This window comes from Leuresthes tenuis, unplaced genomic scaffold, assembly GCF_036924035.1.
Source record: "Leuresthes tenuis unplaced genomic scaffold, fLeuTen1.0.hap1 SCAF_16, whole genome shotgun sequence".
NCBI lineage: Eukaryota > Metazoa > Chordata > Actinopteri > Atheriniformes > Atherinopsidae > Leuresthes > Leuresthes tenuis.
In genome coordinates, this window is record NW_027325370.1 from 18,067,079 (window position 1) to 18,089,705 (window position 22,627).

General features: G+C 41.2%; 2 protein-coding genes across 6 annotated transcripts in view; both read left to right on the forward strand.

The window, feature by feature from the left end:
* Positions 1-22,627, forward strand: part of tmed4 (transmembrane p24 trafficking protein 4) — a 260,820-nt gene that overhangs the window by 133,713 nt on the left and 104,480 nt on the right. The gene's annotated exons all lie outside the window — the stretch shown is intronic.
* Positions 1-22,627, forward strand: part of myt1b (myelin transcription factor 1b) — a 135,270-nt gene that overhangs the window by 87,420 nt on the left and 25,223 nt on the right. For 3 of the 5 annotated variants that reach the window (XM_072367956.1, XM_072367957.1, XM_072367959.1), the window contains exons 2-6: positions 7,844-7,950; positions 14,253-14,307; positions 17,258-17,288; positions 18,381-18,443; positions 21,413-21,786. In XM_072367956.1, the coding sequence (XP_072224057.1) occupies positions 7,844-7,950; positions 14,253-14,307; positions 17,258-17,288; positions 18,381-18,443; positions 21,413-21,786 (630 nt within the window). Of the gene's footprint in view, positions 1-2,883; positions 2,979-3,866; positions 4,340-7,843; positions 7,951-14,252; positions 14,308-17,257; positions 17,289-18,380; positions 18,444-21,412; positions 21,787-22,627 lie in introns of those variants that run through there. The other 2 variants (XM_072367960.1, XM_072367958.1) reach the window with 2 other exon arrangements.

The window sequence follows — 22,627 nt, forward strand, 5'->3', positions numbered from 1 at the left end:
TTATCCTTCAAAGGAAAGTTGCCTTAAACTATTCACTCATCTTTACTTCAGCAGCGACGACTCAAATCGACACATTTTCTTAGTTTTTTCGCGTTTATCCAAGTTTATTGGTAGCTTTGATGATTTTAAGTCGGGTTTGAGTTATTTTCCATTAGACAGGACTCACTTCAACTTGATTTGGTTTTATTAATTTGTGGCACAGATTTTAGAGCTTTAAATCTTTTGAGTTAGACTTTTATCCTCAAATATAAAATAAGAAAAGGACATTTTAAATACATAAATTGCATAGTGTGTTTTAAATGGATTTAAAAATACTTTTGTATTTGAGCTCATAATGAGGATAAAACAAATTATTTTAAATGGTTTTGTCCTTTAAAAGACGTTTTCAGGTTAATAAAGTTTAATCGTGACTTTTCTTACCCATTGAAACATAAACTGAAATATGTGATAGGTACTCAGATAAGTGGAGTGATATAAAATTGGGTACCAGCTGCTGGTTTACTGAGGCTTATCCCTCAAAGGAAAGTTTAACTTTAACTCTTCAGTTGTTGGCTTCATCAGTAACAACTCAAATCTACATCTTTCTTTGGTTTCTCTCAGTTTTAGTTTAGAATCAAACATTTATTGACGTTTATGGATAGCTTAGATTGTTTCACGTATGTTACTTTAGACATAATTCACTTCACTTTACTATAGATTATATTTTAGTGGCACAGTTTCTGGAGCAACAGAGGAAACTTTCCCAACAATCTTCCACGTTTTAATTTTATCATTAAACACAAACGAAAACGATCTGATAGTTATTTTAAGTTTTTTTTTAAATATACATTGAGTAAAGTGTGTTTGTGGCCAGCCAGTGTCAATAAAAGGATAATGTGAATTAATTAACAGTTTTGCCCTTTTAAAGGATGTTTTGAATTAAATCAAAGTTTAATCGAAAAACGGAAATACGTGAAAGGTGCTCAGATAAGTGGAGGGATATAACATTGGCCAAACTAAAAGATTACTTTCAAAATTTGGAGTTTTGTGTGGGCCATTAAACTTGATTTTCCTCTGATGGTCTGAACAGTGCTCAAACAAAGGCTTTTGTTGCTTCAACAATGACTTTCAGTGGTATTGTTCGGGCCGGAGCTGTCCAGAGTCCTGAACACACACACACACACACACCCTCTCAGCACTTTGGAGCTGTCCATAGTCCTTAAAGCTCTCCAAAGTGGAAACATTTAGTTATTTGGGTGTATTTCACTGCTTCACGTCGAAACAGCTACTTTCTAACTGCTTTATAATCTCCAAAAACCCGCTGTGGAGCCCCTCAGCTCACACCTGACCTGTACAGGTCCCAACTTTCCACACGGCTCCACCCTCCGTCCGATCGGGAATCTTCCTTATTTCCTCGTCTTTTGTTTATTCGTTTGTCGATGGTGTTGTTGCTGCATTTGTGAATCCTTCCCCTCTCCGCACCCACCATCTGAAATCATACTGATGGCAGCGTGCACGGCCGATGATTGATTTCAGCTCCAATGCATAACAATGGGATTGCACAAAAAGAGCCTGCTGCAAAGAGATAAGAATTTAATAGAATTTCTGAAAGCTGAAGGTTGGGCTTTTTGAATATTCCCTGCGTACCCAGCGTGGAGACAGCAGATAAAGGATGGCATTTGTGGGGACTATTCTCAAATGGCTTGTAATGAATGGTTGTCATTTCCACTAATGGTTTCAAAACAGCAAAGCAAACCCACGGTGTGAGCAACGTTTGGGAGTGACTCCAAGTTGCACTCGGCTGTTTGTTGTTCAAAACCGCGCTGGCACTTTAAAAACTATCAAAACATCTGATTTCTGACAGTGATCACTCCTCAAAACTCCTGCCTCTGGAGCAGTTTCCCCACCGTGATAATTCAAACTGATACCGGCTGCCATCCTCTCATCTCCCCAGAGCATAAATAATTTTTTTAGTAAAGCTCCCTTGGAGACCTGCATCTCTGCATATATGTCGTTAAACCCCCACTTCCCATACAAGAGTTATCAGATGCATACAACTACTACATCAATTTTCAGCCTAAGATTAAAAAAAAAGTTCACTTGAATGAATTATTGGACGGTACCACTTTCCAAGATGAGTGTGTGTGTGTGTGTGTGGGGGGGGGGGGGGGGGGGGGTATAGAGTGAAGGATTACAGTGGGTATAACCTCTATAATACATCTGCGGAACATCAAGAACTTGTCAGTGGGAGAGGTGTATAAAATATGAGCTCAGTCTGTAATTTTGCATTGACATCAGATGTGAAATGGTTTCAGAAATATTTGGAGGCGGAAGCAAGTGATTTAATTTTGAAGAAAATCTCGCGCGCTGCATGTTAAAACATGCAAAAATCTGTCCTGAAGTCAGTTTTGTCGGCTCAGGTTATTTGTGTGTTTGACAGAGAGAGCGAGTAATGTCTACGTGCGCGTGCGTTCATGCACACATGCCGACTGAGTTAGTGTGTAGTAAAGCGGGGAGGTGGGGGGGGGACCTCAAGCCCTGCCCATCTGATGCTGGAGGTTTTACTACAGCTTCCGTGATGTCATGGCACAGGGCGGAGGGAGGAGTTGGAGGGGGTTCGGGGGTGGAGAGGGGATGGGATGGAGGGAGGTGGGGGGTGGTACAATGGCTCATGAGGGAAAGGTAAGTCAATATTACGTTTTTTTTTTTTTTTTCCTCGCTGACAAAGGCAAATGAAGCCATGTTTTTGCTTACAAACAAGTACATCTTAACGCCGGGATACGGAGCCCTGCGCCGAGGCGCTGCGTAGGAGAGGCCGCCGCAACCTTCGCCCCGCTCTTCTTATTTATCACATCTGGACGTTTGTAGCGGGATAGATGATCGGTTTTTTTAAACCTTTACTCGGGATATCTTTTTAGCAAACTACTTGACAGCGACCAGCAACTCTCAGAGCACAGCAAGGACGAACAAACCCTCAAAGGAAATATTGTCGGATACAGGTAATCACAAATCAACTGTGTTTATGTTTGGATTGTTAGATAGATCTGTAACGATTGATCTGGGATTATCCGGCCATTTTTATGCATAACTTTGACGTTTCTCCGCATCGTTTTAATAATCTAAAGCATCGCGCAGAGCTTGATTTTCTCCCTTTCAATGTTGTTTTCCCCCTTTTTTAATTTTCCTATTTCGCCACCATGGATTAAAACTTAAACGTGATCTCCACACAGTTTGACTTGATTTTTAGTTTTTAAAAAGTCTTTTTGTTTTTTACTTGATTCGTTTAAATCTATATCATCTCGCGTTTAGAACAGAGATAATGCTGTTTTAGCCCTCTAATGTTGTCTGTGTTTACACCGGTGCCCTTTACAATAAGAGGGAATAAACCAACTATGGCGCTTTCTCGGAACCTCGATGATGCCTGTTTACCCACTTCTCTCCCACTCTGCCTCTGTCAGATAGTTCAGCTGTGGGTTGGGGTGAAGCAGACATACTCAGAATAAAAATGGGACATTATTACGTTCCTCTGAATGCTCTCTTAGCGGACTGGGTCGTAGCTGAAGTGCACTCACTACTCTGTCCTCTAGTTTCACCTTCTGTATCTCCAAGAATAAATTAGCTCGTCTACTGTACTAGTCGCCACACTAAACTGCGCCGCTTCTCTGTTTCTGGCGTGTTTCTAGTCCAGCAGAGGATTGTGATATTTGGATGTTACAGTGGGCGTTGAGCAGGACTCCCCTGTGTGCGTGTGGATGCATGGACAGATGGATGGATGGAAGGATGGAGTGAGAGGCAGAGGGAGGGAGGGGTTGGCCATTTGATCCTCTGCAGCAAAAAAAACCCAGAGATGCTCTCTTCAAATGTCAGCCGCCTTTAATAGTGCGCAGATAAAACAAAACAAAAAAAAAACAAAAAACAAAAAAAAGTCCTCAGAAGCACGCTGGAAATAAACCCCGGGTGTCGGAGAGCCAGGCTTCTGCTGCACATTTCACCACATTTCCAGGTGCTCATATTGTCGGAATCACCCCGAGTCTGTTTCTCGGTGCAGAACGCGATCCTTAGCGTTGTTTCTTTCCCTCTACCACCTCCCTCTCCTCCTCCTACTCGCCCCACCTTCTTGCTTTGCTTAGATGGCCACGTAATGTGCTCTGTGTGCGCCACGCTGTTTGTCAAAGCACCTGCGTCCTAAGATGGAGGAAAGAGATGAAGGATGATGTTACGCGGAGTGTTATGTCACCCGCTCTTTAAGTTACTCTCCATCCTCTGACCGCACAGCACCGCTTCAGCTCTGAGAAGCGCTGCTCCTCAGAGAAACTTCAGCCACTAGTAGACATGTTAAATCTTTCAAGGTTGAAAACAGGTAACGGACTAAACTTACTTTCCTTCTGCCTTTTTTTTTTTGCTTGAAAAGCATCCACGTGCAGAAACAGCATCAAATAATGAAAGTTTCTTTTTTATTTTCAGTGGTGTTTGGCTGGTATGTGATGATGTTTCACTGACTTAACCTGTGTTTTAAATGTTGTATTTCAGGAGTTAAAACCTCCTGACAGAGCTTATTTAAATGAGTCTGTTGTTGGACCTATGTGGTGTACAAACTGAGCTGGAGATTTAATACATCATAGACAGCAATAATGAAATACCTATTGTTTTTCTTCTGTTTACTTTTCTGTAAAATGTAGCCTAGTTTCAGGGGATTACAGAATTAGGTTATTGGTGCCTTATGCTAGCAACAGAGGCCATAACGACACGAGTATAGCAGGCTTTGATATGAAGTTGCTCCTCTGTGTTTGTGTCTTCTTTTTAGTTACTGTGATAGGAGGAAACCTCTCTATTTGTGAAGGGCTGAATAGCCGATGGTGGGGATAGCAGGTGCCGGAGGAGGGAGTGCAATAAACATGTTGGAGGAGCAGCTGGGGCCAAATTGCACCCTCTTCATTCAAAGCCTATCAGAAATCTAAGCAGCACAAGCAAAGGTCAGGGTCGGTTGGGCTTTCAATGGAGAGAAGGCATTTAAAACGAAAGCCTGGAAATAATGAATTTCACGGCTGGTGTTAAAAGAGAAAAAGAAAATTAATTTAAAAAGTATGCCAAATGTGCATAAATCATCAGATGGGCAGAGAGGAGACCTATGACACGCAGAAATGTTTGGATCGCCACAAGCTCGCTGTCGTTTCAGGTGTGCAGCAGATCCTTACACTTAGGGCTGTGTTTTAACAGCAGCGGTGCCACATTTGTGCTGTTTCTCAGATGCTGAGGTCAGGGTGGCCCTCAGGGGACTTCCTCCAAAAGCTGGTTACCATGGTGCCGCCTTCCCTTCAATCCCCCCACCCTTAAACTCCCATCCCATAGCTGATAAGAGACAGCATCTGCCACTTTGTCTCAGAGACTCTTTTCGTTTTGCTTTATTTAACCTTCAGACCAGGATGTGAAGACTCGAATGACCTCATCTAAACATCTCAAACTCTGATTCTACAAATTCTACACCTTTCTTTTCCCTCCAACACACTCAAAAACAGAACCAAAAACAAAACAGCGGTGACTCTGTCCTGCTGCACAACTTTTGATTTCTCTATCTCCCCTGCCCGGCTCGTTGTAATCACACTAAGTTGTCTCTAAATCCTGCTTAACAGGACCAGGGGTGTACAGCTGGCCCTGGCCTTGAATGTGCTCTAATACTGTTACAGACAGTACACCCTGGTATTTAATCTAACTGCGGATTTAGGCCTCTTTGCTATATTGTCCCAGCAGAGTAAGCCACAGCCCTGTAATAGTATTACTTGATCCTAAAGTTTGCTTTCTGACAAAAGGTTTTTTTCTGTATCAATGTATTGATTTAGTCATTCATTTATTTAGAGAAAAGGAAACAGCTTGTCAAAAAATGCAAGCTTTGTTCAAAATACAGACTCTTGGCAGTAAAAATGCACTCATTTTGTATTCATCCCTCCACCCACCCACCCCCCCTGCCTCTGATGAACCAAGCCTCCCCCGGTGAATGGCTAATTGTCTTGTCTTCCTCCAATTTTCACTGCAAAATAACGAGCTTTGTGTCTTTTAGGTGGGAATTAGCAGCATGTGATCAAACAATAACAGAGTGTATATCCTGAGCGGACGAGGCTCAAATTAGTTTGAAGAATGCAGATGAAACAACAGATGAAAGAGAAGAAGGATCACTTTGAGCCGCCTTTTCTGTGATTAAAAAATCAAATAGATACAGGTTCAAAATGTCCACATGCGTTTTATGTTTTTGTAGCAGCAGCAGTGGCTCAGGACTGAGGAAGCTGACACACAGCCCGAGGCTACATGTCCTAATAGAGCGCTGTTATATATTTGGCATTTAGGAAGGGCTTTCAGCTCCTTGGCCCCCAAACTAACAACACAGGACGGATGCTCACTTTCCTCTGAAAGAAGAGAGAAAACGGGTAGGAAAAGAAAAGGATGAGAGTTTTTGTGCTTGTGAGATAGCTGAGACGAAGATAGAGATGCAGGCCAACAGTATTGCTGCTGTAATCACTTTTTCACAGAGGAGGGGGGTGGGATGAAAGTTGATAAACAAGCATTTTGTAAAGAGTGCTGGCTGAGCTTTGGCAAGGTTTGCATTTGATGGGTAAAGTCGGGAGGGTGTGGTGGATTTGCAGCTTTTAGTTGTCTCCCCTACTTTATTTTCACTGCTTTTAGTGTGTGCTGTGGGGTCATGCACAGGACAGAGAAGCGTGGAGGAAAAAAGAAAAGCAAGAAAAGACTGTGAAGAATATAAGTGTGAAGATAAGAATATGAAGATGGTAAACAGGAGAAAATGAGAGTGGGGCATGTATCCTGTGATTTTCAAAGTTCAGGGATTTTTCCCACATTGCAATCATTTCAAATGTGGAACAAGCCAGAATTCACATGAAAATATTCCAGCATGAATGTCCACCAGAAATCCTGAGCTGCTTTAATTAACCTCTTCAGTAGAGTGACCCAAGCCGTTCTCTGTTTGAGTTTTATTTGCTTTAAGATTCTTGAGGACAGACAAAAAGACAGCCTTGTACAGTTAGAGGAGTCACCGTAAACTCAAGGGCACTTCCTCATCATATCATTCTGCTGCCTACTGCAAAGACGCATGAGTCACATAAAGGTGAGAGCTAAAGGGTAGAGATGTAACATATATATTCATCTGAAAAAGAATCAGATTTCACCGCACCAGCTCGCACATCGACGCATAGAGGGAGCAACATCCGCTCTCATTCCAAAGTGTTATAAAATTTAACTCGTTGAAAAAGTTCAGCCTTGGACGTTCAGAGTGGAATACACAACCGTCTCCCCCCCGAACTTGAAACTGTTGGGACAACTCTTGCTGTTTCACTGGCATCTTTGATCTAGGAAGGGATTTGCAGGAGTCCGTTTCTCCTGGGCCGTCATCAGAGAGATGAGATGAAGAGCTGTTACCTTGATGAAAAAAAAAGGAACAGGGGGAGGGGGAAAAAAGGTTTGATTTATGTATGATTCATTATTTACTGACCATTCCTCATTCTTCATCCCCCACTCGCCCCATTCGCTCATATATGCGCCCTGAAAAGCTCGATAAAATGCGCAAATTTGATTGATTCTAATAGCAGACTGACAGGGGCCCCAGCTGGGGCACTTAGCCATGCCTGTGTGTATGTGTGTGTGTGAGGAGCATACATACTCTTCTTTTAGTTAATAAAGGAGTGTCTGCAGCATGCTTCAGTGCTCCAACCCCCCACCCTTCCGCTCCGTCCCTCATCCAAATCGCTGCCCCATCCGTTGGTGCTGATGCTGATGATTTCACATGACAACTCATCTTGCCCCCCCCTTTTTTCTTCCTGCCCCACCTCCATCTTTGTTTCCTCTTTCTTTTCTTTAGAAAATGAGTTTCGGGGTGAGCTGGTGAACCAGCGGTGGACACGAGGCGAGAGGACTAGCAGCCGCTGTCAGGCCTCCCAGAGATTGCAGAGCCGTCGACCAATCATGGTGAGTGACAAGCCCCCATCTTCCTCCTCCTCACCTTCATCACCCACCACACCTACAACGCCCCTTCCAACCTAATTCTGCTTCCTGGGCATTTCCACAATCCTTAACTCAGCGGGGAAAGTAAGAGCGGGTGGAGGCAGAAGGGAAGGGGGAGGTGTGTGTGGTGTTGCATTATGGGGGCTGGGATTGGGGGGGTCGGTGTTGACGGCCACACTGGACAGAAAAAACATGAATCAAGCAGCACATCAAATCTCCCGGCCCATCCCCTGGCCTCAGCCCCACTCAGCTCAGTTCAGTTTAGTTAAGCTCAGCATGGCGCAGCTCAGCATTTTCCGGCTGCTGAGTTCACTTCACAGGACTTTTTTTTTCCTCTATTGAAACACAATAAAAAAAGGAACTCAAAAGGGCGTCCTTGAGCTGCTCATACTTTTTTGCCCACGATATTCTGCGTTATCAGCAGAGCAGAAAAAACGTCTCCTCTTCCTCATCTTTTCCTCTCCGTTAACCCTATCTCTGCTGCTTCCCTCTGAAACTTCTGACCTGCGTTGCCACCATTTCGAGGATGTTTTCCCATCCTCAGAACACCTGATCCCCTTCTCTAGTGCTCTGCAACTGAGAGTGACATTCAACAAAGAGATGGAGGGATTGAGGGGAGATTGAAAGAGGGAGGGGTGGGGGTGTTTTCCCTTGGGCTCAGTAAAAGTAGTTTTGCTTCCCCCTGATGGCTCGGGTTCATCTGAAGAGATGACTTTTATTGATTGGGTTTGATTTCTGCCACTGAGCGAGCTGAGGAGTGAAAGGCGTTGGTTTCAAACACTACATCATGTGAAGCGGCCTCTGACTGTTGGGCCTGGCCCTTATGACACCCTCTTATTATCATTTCAGACTCATAGTAAAACTGAGTTGGATGAAATGGACTGAGTATTGGAGCTGAAAAGACGTTTGTATTTGAACCCTGAAATCACACCAGGATGACTCACTTCACACATATGACCCATATGTGGTCATGCTCAATCTTTTCACATATGAGATGGGAAACATGATGTCTCCCCTCCTTTTTTCCTCGCTATTTGCTCTCTTCCTCGTGTGAATCATTAAAGTGAAACTGTGCAGGGGCTCGCCGTGCGATGATCCAACATGGAGGCCGCGCAGCGTGGTCTGCCTGTCGAGGGAAGCACGCAGTGCGCCTCTAATTGGCAGCTGCTGTCCGCAGGTAATTTTTTGAGATGTCAGTTGCGAACGCCCCCCCCCCCACAACTCCTCTCTCTGTGTCGCCACCCCACCTTAACCCCCTCCTCTCCTCATCTACTCTTGTAAACCTGAAAACGAATAAAATAGTCATTTATGTGCACCGAGGGACGAAGGGTGACCTTCTCTCTGAAGTCATTGCCCCCAGCCAGCCATTTACATGGAGCTGTCAGAATGCAGAGCAGCGCTGTCCTGCAGCAACCGCTGCACACAAAGAAGGACATAATTGATAATGTACAACACAGCCTGTAGGTATGAACTGTGTCTTCCTCCTCCTCCTCCTCCTCCTCCTTTATTTTCCTCTGCTAAAACTCGACATATTTTACACTCGTTAAACCTCACATACACACAACCCCCTTCCCCCTGTCTTTTTTTTTTTATTTCACCCCCTTCCTCATGTCTGACCACAACGCCTATAGGTCCACATACGTACATCTTTCATGGAGTCTAATTAAGAGACTGTAAAGTAAAGGACAAGTTTTGCACACACATTGGAAAAGGCCCTTTTCAAAGAGATTGGACAAATCAAGTGAACGCCAGCCTTTCTGCATGTGGATTCATTTGCGGCGACTTTGTGTTCATACAAATTTAATGAGCTGCAATTGAGAAAAAGGACAGGAAAAAGAGGGGAACTGAGATATGCTTACCTTTTTAAATGTACGTAACTATGGTTACACAAAGATGAAAGCAACAGGAGCACTTTATTATCCAGGTTTTGATTCATTTGGTGACGGTCAATGTAAGGAAGGATGCAAAGGAAGGGAAAAAGAATAGTACCGAGTGTAAAACCTTTTTCATGAAGCATAGATGTGCGGTTCATATTGATACACATCCTCTCCCTTTATGTTGGGTCACATTCAAGCAGTTTAAATGATTCTATAACATATTTTGTAGATGCATTTAACCTTTATTAACATTCGGTTCATCCACTTTTATCCTTCAATACCACTTCTAATCATGCTGAGATGCTGGTTTTCAATAATTAGTTTGCAGTTGTACAAAAAGAGGCATGTGAATGAAAAGACATACATAAAGACACCAGAAACATCTTTGTGGGGATGTTGTGGCTTCTTTGGATAAAAGTCACATTTTTGATTTGTCACTTTGAGCTTTTGGAGATGGCAGAGGCTGTTATCAACAAAATAATCCATCTGTGAAATAATTAGATGATCGACAAGAAAAACTGAGATTTAAAAGCAAAGTTGCTGTGTTTAACATATAACTTAGATTGAATTGAGTGTATAAGTGTGATCCATAGATTGTTTTAAAAGATATACGTTGTGACTTTCTGTGAAGCCATTACAAAAGTGCATTAAAGTGCAATCCCACTCCAATGGACTGAATAGACATACATTCCTACTTTATCAAGACATTCCCCTTGAGTGGCAAAATATTCAACATGGCTGCAGACACCTGTTATAGAATCAGGATAAATTTAATTGAATTAAAGGCTGTTGGTCACAATAAGAATCTTTGCAGCCTACCAAAGATTTAAGGTGATTTTAGGCGTAGCCAAGCAAAGCCTGAAGGAATTTGAAAGCATTGGTGCCTGGTCGTTCTTAAAAGTAGGATTTCTCTGAAAATTTAAGGTGACAAAGACCTCGGTAGATATTCTAGTAGTATACATAAAAGGTTTATTATAACAGTTTTTATTTTCTTCAAACTTTTGTGTTATGCCAGATAGACAATGCTTGCAAAAGCAATACAGTCACACAAACTATGACTGGAAAATGTCGAGGATTTGGTTTATCACTATGTTGCATATTAATGATTTTTTTTAAATGAAAAAATCATTCTGAACAAAGCGTTGACTGCAAATCCAAGTCAGGTCTTGATTCCAGTTGTCTCTTTGATTTGCAGCAATCCATATGGGTCTGCATTTTTACATTTTGGGAGTTTGTACCTAAACCGAGATCAGAGTCCCTGTTGTTGTATCACTGCATGCATACGTTCAACTTAACTCAAATAGGGATCGGTGCTCTGTACATTCTCCAAAGTTCTATCTTTTCTTTTTTTTCTGCAAAAACAGTAAAGTGTAAGTGTATATTAATACAGACAAATTTTCAATAAAGCTGCACTCATTCACATATTCTTATTTTGTCAGATGGCTAAAAACGTCAGATACTGTGATTGAAACGTAGCCCATTAAGACTTCATGTCAAGTTAAAGCATGTCCAGACTGTCGCTAAAATTCTGATTTTATAACTGCCGCATCACCTGACAAAATCACCCTTTTTTGAGTAATTGAAAGACAACGTCTGTGCACGTAATTAGTACTTACATGGACCATGATCTCCCACAGAGAAAGTTAGAAGCAGCGGAATGTCTTGAATATTTTGATATAGCAACACTGGATAAGTTTGTGAACCTAAAAATGATGAGTTTATTGCTTGTTTCAAAGTACATTGATCTTTGTCATGCACATTTCTAGACCTGAAACTGCCCTGGAGTGCAACTTTCCAGCCCTGCACCACACTGTTTTGCTTTATCGTCACATGACATTTTTGCGGGCTTTTGATGGCATCTTTGTAGCTTCTTCAAAATGGCAACAAATTGATGTGTATGGCTGTACCTATGCAGGGCTCACATGGAGGTTTGTTTTTATGTGGTGTTACACCCCACAACTCATAGAGAGACCCAAAGAGCAAAAACATATTGCTGAACTCGAGAGTTACTTTCATCAACCAAGTCAAATTCTAACCACAGCTTGACATGCATGACATGTAATCGTACCAACCTTTAGTATTACTTTCTTAAACCAAGTGTTAGAGATGACTCAGGCAGGTTTACTTGCTCAAAAATGTTATAAGATACAGGATAGTCACTGAAATATGTGAAAAACCAAACAGAGTAAGACATGAAAGGGTTACAAAACATACTGGGTGTCAAAGAAACACATTTTTTTCCCGTCACTCTGCAGCTCTGGCTCCAAAAAGCCAAAAATGGGAAGTTAATTTCACTTATGACTATGTTTACCTTATGGTCTGTGTTCGGATATTATCAGCAAAATCTGTTAAAACATCTCTGGGCATTGATTTAAACCCCAGGAATGAAACTTGTTTCATTATAGTGATGTAATGAATCTTTTTTTTCCTCATTGTTAAAAACCTGATATCAGCAGAGGCAGTGTTTAAAACATTTATGATTAACTTTCAACTCTTTCTTTTATTTGATTAAATCAAATGAGTTTGATCCCTTTTTCCCTTCAAAATAAGCTGCTCGATATTCTTTTCATGTGCCAACAACCAGTTATGTAAAACTGTCCTTTTGATTATCAATCAGCTTACCAGATCATCTTCATTTTATTTGAGCCAAAGTAGGTTTTAACTATGATGGGCAGTTCAGTCAGTGATTATTCATAGACTGATTGTGTATAGTGTGTCTTAAAGAAAAATTTGGGAACAAATGGGCGTCAAATAAATGTACAGGAAGAAAAATACAGTACAGCATTTTCTATGAGTTGAGTGTTCAACAAAAAAGAAACTATCAAGTGAAGTACAAGTACTTTAAATTTGTACTTGTGTTTATATTTCACATCTGTCCATTCACACGTTTATACACACAAGTGCATAACGTTGTACGAAGCCAGACGCACACTCATGTAGGCTGAAGAAAACAACACACAAATTGACCAAAAAGTCACCACAACACACTCATCCCCTCCTCTTCCCTCTCAGAAGAGTCAACTGCTCCCTTCAGACGAGCACAAAGCTGCTGCTTGTTGCCTGACTTCTACTTTAACAGCGCTCGATCAAAAGAGTCGAGGCCTGAACGGCGAGGAGCAGGCCGAGGCGGTGGACGCTCACACAGGAAGGGAGGGGCTGGTGGCTGCACCTGTACCTCCGGCCAAACACTAAACGCTAATGAATGAAGCGTACACTCGTCGGGAGTGGTGGTGGTGGGAGGGGGTCCTTAACAAGAACAACAACAGCGTGCTTCATCCTCCTCTCATCCCTCTTTCTCTCAGTCTTTTCATACGTGGTCTATTAGCAGGAAAGGGGCAATGCCAAATAGAGAGGAGGAGGAGGAAAAAAAAGATGAAGAGAAACAGGGACCCCGTGTTTGAATCCCACTGTGGCAGTGCCAACTTGACTATAGAGAGGCAACAAAGCAGCTAAGTGGCTGGGCATGGCGAGGGGAGTATAGGCAACTAGGGGGATAAAAGCATAGGAAGATGGGGAGTGTACAGACGGGAGACAGTGTGGGACAGAAAGAGAGAAAAAGGGGGAGACCAGGGACTCCAGTAATCAAAGCTAATGGCTCCATTGTGTCTAGAAAGCATCTGATAGCTTCAGAGTGCACCGAGAGCAGTGCTGAGCGTGGAGAGGTAGTGCTGAGGAGGTGTGGTCGAGGTGTGTGTGTGTTTGTGAGGCAGCAGGGTTAACACCTGCTCTTTTGTGGCTTAAAAGCTGAGCTAGAAGTAAGCACCGAGTACGCCACACAAATAACTCCTCTTCTTAAAAGGGTTATTACAGTGGCCTTTTAGCAGCATTTGTGTATTTGCTTTATTATTTATATTCAGCATAGTTATGATTGTCAGTCCCTCTGCTTATAGGGGCCATGGCCCCTGAGCGGGCGCCGCCTGTTGCCTCTGCATAGACTACAATCATGAGCACCACTCAGATTGGAAATTGGAAAGAATAGGAAATTACAGGGGGGGTTGGTGATGGGAGGTGTGTGTGGGGGTGACAAGGCTGGAGGCACGTAAACCTTATGTTTGATGAAGTAAACATGATGTTAGTCAGTTTGTTTCGAGTGTGTTTTGGTTTTTCCGTGACAGAACACAACAAGGGAGGAAAGATGGGGAGCGCTGTTTGTGAGAATAAAAGATATGATCGCCTCTTTGCGTCAGCGTTACCTTTGGTGAGTTTCAAAGGGAACGTTCTGAACAAGGCTTATTATAGCAGCTGTTTTGAAGCAGAGGAAAGCAAGGACAATGAAATCTGGATGTGTGGTGGAATATAGTGAGAACATTGAGAAATAACCACTGATGGCTCTCCTTCTCTCCCCCCATTTCCTCTGCTTGCTCTTTCTGTCTCTTCCTTTCATCACAGATGAGTGTAGAGGGTGACGACAAACGAACTCGAACTCGGTCCAAGGGAATCAGAGGTGAGTTTTGGTGGAATCTCAGACAATTCTTCTTTACAAAGACGAAGACAAAACCAGAAACTCTACTCAAAACATTGTCAAAGTCAACACAAAGTCGCCTATTTGAGTGGTTTAAAGACTGCTGTTTTGAAGCCGTGAAGCCATTTTGACTCAGACATAATGAGTAAAAATTTGGATCTGATTGACAATCCTGAACAATTGGGCTGTCATCACAAAGTAGACCTGCTCCAAAGCACACGTTGCTTTATTGCCTGAAAAGGTCAACAGTATTTTAAAGATGTTAAATTTCATGAGGACCAGAAACCCAGTTGGTAAATTAATCAAGCTGGTAGGATGATTTGAAAAAAATAAGATTTTTATACAATAAAACTACTTTTTGCTGCCCAAAGAGTTGCCCTCTGCTGGTCATTGGAAAAAAATGCAAGTTAAAGAGACTTGGTTAATTTTTTATTGGTACTGCAAAAAACAAAAATCTAATTCAGATTACATATATTCAGTCAAGACAGCATACGTTTCATTCCTCTTCCCAGGGTTCTTTTCCCAATGCTTTTGTCCTTATGATATATTCTAACTTATGGGTTTTGTTACAGGATCCAAGTAAGTTGAACCAAAATGAAAATAATTATAAATATACTTTTTTGTCGCCGTGTTTAGTCTCATCACTCTAGTGTCAAGATATATATGGGGTTGCAAAGCCTAGAAAATACATTGTTTGTTTTAAAAATCTTGGCCAGTCAGATTTTCTTGTATTGTAGGCATTGATATTGCTTATAATTTATAATATTTAAATCATTCTATTTGGCTGGGTTTTTGCTGTGTGACAGGCTACGTCCATCTGTTTTATACATTATATGGACAAAGTGCAAAACAATTTGTATAATTTTCTGACATTTCATTTAATTACATACAATTATAGTACTGTATAGTGCTTAAACATAATTATAAGATGAATATTTTGGGAAGAAAAAACAAACTGGAAATCTAGCTTGTGCTAACCACTGCAATTTGGCTAGTCGACGGTAAAATTTGAGATAGCCTTAGTTAAAGCTATATACCTGCCCTTTTCTCCTGTTGGGCTATTTGAAAAATATAATTTATAGCCCAACACTTTAATAGTAGAGTTTTTAATTAATAAGACAGCAACTGAATATAATCATATTGGACAAAAATCGTCTTAAACAGTTAAAGTCACGCTGCTAAAAGCTAACTAGTCTTGCTTAGCAATGTAGCAGTTGCTGTCTCGTTTGCTGCCAACTCAGATGAAATCCATGTAATTAACTTTGATTAAGTTATTCTTGAATAAGCTATTTAGATTTACTTATTCAAACACACAATTAGTCAAGTATGCACTTTGTTGAAATGAGCAAGAACGCTCCCATAAGAGCATATTTTATTAGTCATTTTGGCTGAAACACAGAAGTCTAGTAGTCATAACTCACAATGATTAATAATCTGCATAGAAAAAAAGTCAACTTTAACATTTATTTTGTATATTTTTTGAGCAGCTAAATGTTAATGTTGCACATACTGCAAGCAAGAGAAAAACAGTGATGGTGGAAAAACCTTCACTTGGACTAATATGTTCTTTTTTATACTTGAATTACGTCAGTATTAAGTAACTTAGCAAACAAACAAACATTAAAAGAATAGAAATATATTCCTCTGAAAATGGTCAGGATCAAGAACGGGACTGAAAATGAATGAAAAAGCATTGTCCAAAGAAAAACTTTGAAAGACCTTCAGAAAGTCTGAGAAACTATTGCTGAAGACCAGTTTCAAAGATTACAAGAAAGTCTGGCCTTGGGGAGCAAAATGTAAAGATATGGAGGCTGCCTCAATACTTCTACACAATGCTCAAGAGGACTTCTAGCCATGTCATACTTGCCCCATTCTTTCTGTATTCCATATACAGACATTGTTATAATATTTTGCGCTTGTGTTCATTATAAATACAGTGTGTTTATGGGTATGTGCACATGAGATTGTGGCTGTACGTGATGTGTGGCGTGTTGCTGAATGAGTGTCTATGTACATATTTATATATGTCTCTGTGTGCTTTTGTTTGCAAGCATGTGTGGTGGATGTTTAGAAGGGAGACAGCAGAGCAACAGTTCACAAAGCATTCAGAGCGCAAGACAGCGTCCAGTCATCCCAAATGCATGATGAAAGACTGAGAAACTGAGATGCTGCACACACACATACACACCAACATTATTTTCTGTGCTCTTGGAGTGTCTTGATACCCGAGGTCTTTCTGACATGTGATTAATGCATTTGATATTGGAGCCCAAACTGAATTCGCCAGGATGGTATTGTTTTCTCATTCTGCTCCAAATGAAAACAGGATATTTCTCCAAACTCATTCTATCGCTCAACTCCCAATCGATGCCCATAGCCAGCCGAGAGCAATGTGTGCGTGTTGTTGTGAGCAGAGCTTGATTTATGTTTTGAAGCCAATTACTATAAGTTGTCCCTGAAAGATATGCTGTTTTCTACTGATGAAGGCAGTTTTCTTTTTAATTTAATTTTCCCAATTATGATAGCTAAAATGTAACAATTAATCTTGTTTTAATGCTGAAGTGTACATATAATTGTCACTTTTTTTTTCTCAGCTGCAATATACAGTTCAGCTGATATGGGCTTTCTCTGCTTGTTTGTATGTGTGTTATTTATTTAATGTGTTTCAGCACACAGGAGCTTACACTCCTGTTTGTTTAGGGTGTAGATATGTGTGCATGCTTGTATGTAAACTCAGGAGACTGAAGGTGTATTTTTTTTCTCCTGATCATGCAGTCAGCAGTGTGTAAGCCTCTATGAGGAAATCCTCATGGGATTCGTGTGCATTTGTGATTTATTGATCTGAGTTTCTTTTTGCAGCGCTGCGTTCTGAGCAGTCATTCACCTTTGTTCTCCCTGCTTCTCCCCCCCATTCCCTCCCCCTTTCTTTCAGTTCCTATTGAGCTCGTAGGACAAGAGCTGAGGTAAGGAGACACCTTCATCTTTGTGCAAATCCCTTTCATAAAGTTCTTTTATGTGCACCGCCGTGCAGCTTCCCAAGCACTCATAGACTATCGGTTCTTCTTTAGATGATCCTGTATATTATTAGTTTTTATTTCCTGTCATCAGCACTTCTCGGCTCGTGTTCAGTGGCTCCAACAGGCTGCTATCGATTTTTCACAGCCTTTTGCTATTTCCTGCTATGAACACATACAGTAGATGCACTGAAAGGGGCGTGTGATCTTTTTGCCATCCGATTGCAGGATACAGTACAAGGACAGTGGATGGTGAAGGGCGATTATCTACTTTTTGCTTTTACTCCTCCTCTTCACTCCTCCCCATAGCTTACCACCCAAGCGACAACTTTCAGGGCCAGCAGGCCACTTGTCCTTTTTCCCCTCCCTCCTCCTAAATGATTTTTTTATCCTCCCTCATTTTGTCACACTTCACCAAAGAGCATTGATCTGTACTCAGCACTCCAAAAAAAGCTTCAGGTTTTGGGATTAAGGGGGGGTGAAGCAGTGGGGAAGGCCAGGGAGCGCCTCATTTAAAATGCAAATGCATCATTTTTTAATAAGTGAAATTAATAATAAGGATAATTGGAGTAATAAAGGGCAATTGCTGGGGGAAGTTAATGAGAATTGAAATGAGCCTTCCTGAGGGGTCATAGCAACCTGAATCAAAGCACTGAGAGAGAAGAGAAAGAGTGAGGCCTGATGATGATGATGATGACTGGTGAAGAGAGCAGAGCAGGGGAAATTACAGCAGGTCTCGGCTGATTCTTATCGCTCATAGTAACAGGATATAGGCCAGGGTTGATGTACGACATACAATATTATGCCTTTCCGGCTTGTTGCCACCTGCTTTCATGTATTATGTGTGTCTGCTGGACAGGGCGCATATCTTTGTGCATGTGCATTTGTGTGACACGTTTGCTCAGTTTGCATGTCTTTGCTTTGTTTTGTTTATCTTAATTTTCTTTGTATTGCTTGTGGTTATCATTGCTGCTGCACAGGGACTAAAATGCACTCATGTCTTAAACATATCTCTAACCTCCATCCATCCATCCCATCCAGCTGCCCCACCCCTGGATGCAATGGCTCTGGCCATATCAGTGGGAGATACTCACGACACAGAAGGTAGGGCGGATTAAAAACCCACCCTCTGTCTGTCCTTATTCTGTCTGTCCTCCTCGCCCTCCCTGCCCCACAGCGTCTGCTTTGTGCTTTTAAAAGAAAATGTGGACAGTTAAATGAGAAGATCAATACCTCATGCACTGATAATGGAGCTACAGGAATCAGGGGAAACTGGTAGTTTGGTTGTGTCATATAATTAGAAAATCCTCTCCGTAAAAACAAGCAAGCTGAGAGAGCAGCTCCACGTGTGTCAAATTTGGCTGTTTTATCAAGTCCCTGAGGTGCGTGCAAGATTCTTTTCGGCATCCATGAAGCAATACGTACTAAATGTCTTCTGGAGTTGTATTAATGAGCAACAAGTGGATGGAGGAGACAGGGCACACCTACATGAGCCTTTTGGTTTCACATACTGGGTGGTGTCAAATATTAGGAAAAATGACCTCTTATAGTCTTTTCCTAAGCACTTTTTCTTGAACTTGTTTGAAAATGTCATGAGATCAGGGAGAGATGATGAGAGAAATATGTTAGGACTCAATAAGAATAATCAATAAGAATCTGACCACTCTTACTCCTAGCTATGATGTGGGTTTGCAGCACTGAGACCAGAGCAGTTTTAAAATATTCTACAGAAATCGCTTTAAATACTTTTTCTGATGGAGTATTATCACTTTAGGGACATCTGATATATATCACAATTAGATATGACAAGTTTTACTTCATTATTAAGGTTGTTTATTAAAAAAAGTTAAGAAAAAAAGCCTTCCACAAGTGGAAGATGTTGTCACCCTCTTGTCCTCATATTTACCTAAATCAATCCCAATTAGTACCATATTTAAAGAAATAATGAATCATCACTAAAAAAGAAATTGTGGGATGGAATTATCTCCTGTCCAAGGAGGCGTTCCTTTAGAGGATCTGACCAGCTCTTATCATGGCTGCTACCCAGACATTTCAGTCAGTTTGGAGTCTCCCTAAGCAAAAATTACTACAACCAGACTCACTGTTGCATTTACTTAAATCTTGATGTTCTGCTAGGGTTTAGGCATTAAAACTATTTGGTTGACTCAAGGAAACAATCGTTGTTGGGGTTAAAATGTACTGTTTTACAACCTTAAAGTCCGATAATAACACTGAAATACTCACATTCATTTAAAAAATGTGAATGTTTTTAAACAGCTTTCAGTACTGTATCAAATGACTGCAGTAAGCACAGGTTTTAATCGGGTTCGGCTCTGATCAACATCAACATCTGGGTGCACATGCTAGTTTTCACCGAGGCCGCTGCGCTCAGGGCTGCATGAGTGGGCAATGCTCAATTTTCTGGAAGACAGCTGGCAGCTCACTCTCTGTTATACAGAGTGGGACATCCACGGTCCAATCAAAAATGATAAACTAATTATCTCCAAGATATTATCAGAAACTGTGGTCCAACCCAGTCTGTAGAATACATCTTAATTCCATCCCTTCATGTTTTCGTTGTTACAAACATTTCCCCTGGGAGACAGTGGTAGTTACTGAACCAGTTCTGAATCCATTGTAGCCCAAAAAGCACAGAGGATGCATACACTGCTACTGCCAGTGCTAAAGAATTGAATTGCCTTGTTATAGCAGTTTTACCCACATTACCCCCACAAAAGAAAACCTGGTTAAACAGACTATTTTTTTTTATCTAAAAACTGCATGAGTTTAGTGAAAAGTGACTTCCTCATATTGATATGGCAGACCAGGAGTCCTGACAAAACAAAAGAATATTTTAAAATGCGAACAGATGGAAACGAGACTTCAATAAGTCACTGCTCGCAACCATGAAATATTGCGATTCCCTGGGGTTTACAGAGGAAAAACAAACAATACAGAACATCTTAATTAATTAACTTTAAAGGTGCAGGTATGCTTATTGTGGACACAGCCAGATTAGATGATTCCAGATGAAAAAGGGAGGCTTACTGCTGATACAATTTCCACTTTAATCCATATTTTTAATTTGAAGAAATATGAAACTGCCCTGTTGTGTAGTAGAAACTATATTATGTTACTTAAATAAAAAAAATAGAGGTCTTGTTCCACAAAATAGTAATAATATTCCCTTTCTGTTGGACCATATTCAATAAATTTCACTAGTTTCTAAATATATTCTTCGCTTCTGTCCCTTTATCACCTCTCAAGTCCTAAATCTGAGCTTTTTTTCCTGAGTGGTCTCCGTACAAAATTCAAGTCACAAGTTTTAGAGCTCCTGAGATTCTTCTGATTTTATTTTTTATATAGTAGTCAAGGTTTAACTGATATAAATGAGTTTTAAATGCACTTGCCAAATGATAATGAAAAAAACAGAGCAATTTTCCAGTATAATTATAAGATAATCCTATTCCAGTGAGAGTAGCCGTGCTGGAGTTTACAACAAACTCTCTGGGCCTTTAAATCTGAGCTTAAAGCTCACAGCAGTGAGATGTGATTTCTTCAGGTTTTACTCCGGCTTCGTTTTCCCTCCTTCCATTCCTCGCCTGCGCCGTCGCCCACAGAGACTCTAGTAGACTCAGGGCAGCTCAGTGGCTTGTGACTCCTCTTTATTGAGGGGAAGATATTAGCTATCTGTTTACATGTGTATTCGTTCAGCAGGCAATTTCAGATGCACTTTGTTTATAGATCGTCCCTCAGTCTCCCTCTGCGTCTCACAGGTGAGAATAAGAGAGAGTTTATTGGATTTCACCCTTCGCTGCCTCTCCTGCCCGCCTCTCCATACAAGTTGTTCATTAAACGTTCCACTCAATTGGCTGAGATTGGTTGTGATGTCTGAGTGAGCGTGCATGGCGCCACCCTCAGGCCACATGTGTTGACTCATACTGCTCCATGCTTCTTCATGTCAAAACACACCCTCCATCTTTCCGTGGATCGGATTATATTTTATTGGACATGTCAGTTTGTTTCTGATATTAATGAATCCATTTATTTCTCTCTCTCTTCCCTCTGACAAGCATTCTGGGTTGCCCCATAGCAAGAAAGCGCCGTCTGGAGGAAGCAGAGACCGAGCAGGAAACCGAAAGACCTGCATCCAAGAGGAAGTCCCACCCCCTGAAACTCGCCCTGGACGAAGGCTTCAGCGCCGAGAGTGACGCCAGCAGTGAGGCCGACGGCGAAGGAGAGAAGGATGGAGGGAAAGCAGAAGAGGCCAAGGAGCTGGAGGAAGAGGAGGAGGTGGAGAAGGATGCAGAAGTAGAGGAGGAGGGAGAGGAGGTGACACCTATGTACCTCAGTCAGGATGAACAGACAATTGGACAAGAGGAGGAGACACTACAGAAAGAGGAGGAACAGTCATGTCAGAAAGAGGGGAAAATTGCACTGGATGAAGGTATTCCTGAAATAATTAGTTGTTTAATGAGTTTGTTACTCAACAAGCAGAATGTCTGATATACATTCACTCAGTACAAAAATACTATTTTCTGTGTTACTGAAACTGTGTTATCTTTGGCATTTTTCATAGATGCAACGAAAGAAATGGGAACAAATGATGTGTCTTTGTGACAGGCTGCTAGTAACCAAGTGCCTAAAGATACAACTTATAATAAGGTCTTTGCTAAATTGTCTGTTATATGTAAACACAACACTGGTTCATCCCTTCAGATGTCTTTTATCTGCTTGAATGATTCATAAGTCAGTGTTAAGTGGCTTAATAAAAAAACATTTCTCTGAAAATGGTCAGGTACATGGACTGGACTGAAAAAGAGTGAAAACGCAGCCATTGTCCAAAGAAAAACTTTGAAAGACCTTCAGAAAACCTGGAGAACTGTTGCTCAAGATCACTTTAAAATATTACAAGAAAGTCTGAGGGGAAGCAAAATATTAAGAAATGAGGGGTAGATCAACACGTTTGCTTTGATTTAAAACTCTGTTGACTTAGTATTATATTTTTTCATAAAGCTGAGAAACTCACAAAAAAACCTTTTTCACACTACTTCAGCTACAGAGGCAGACACATCCTGATTGTTAAATTCTCTTGTATGGGTTGAGATTCACAAGCACTAAATCCCACATTTCCCACAATGCAGCTTCCAAATGTGTTTTTTACTAAGACCTTAGACCCAGCTTTAGATCTTCCCCGGTAAAATCTGACGTAATATTTTTCAAACTCCTGTTTGTTGGTCTTCCTCCTGAGGAGTTGATAAGTAAGATATAAGTGGAATGCTCCTGTA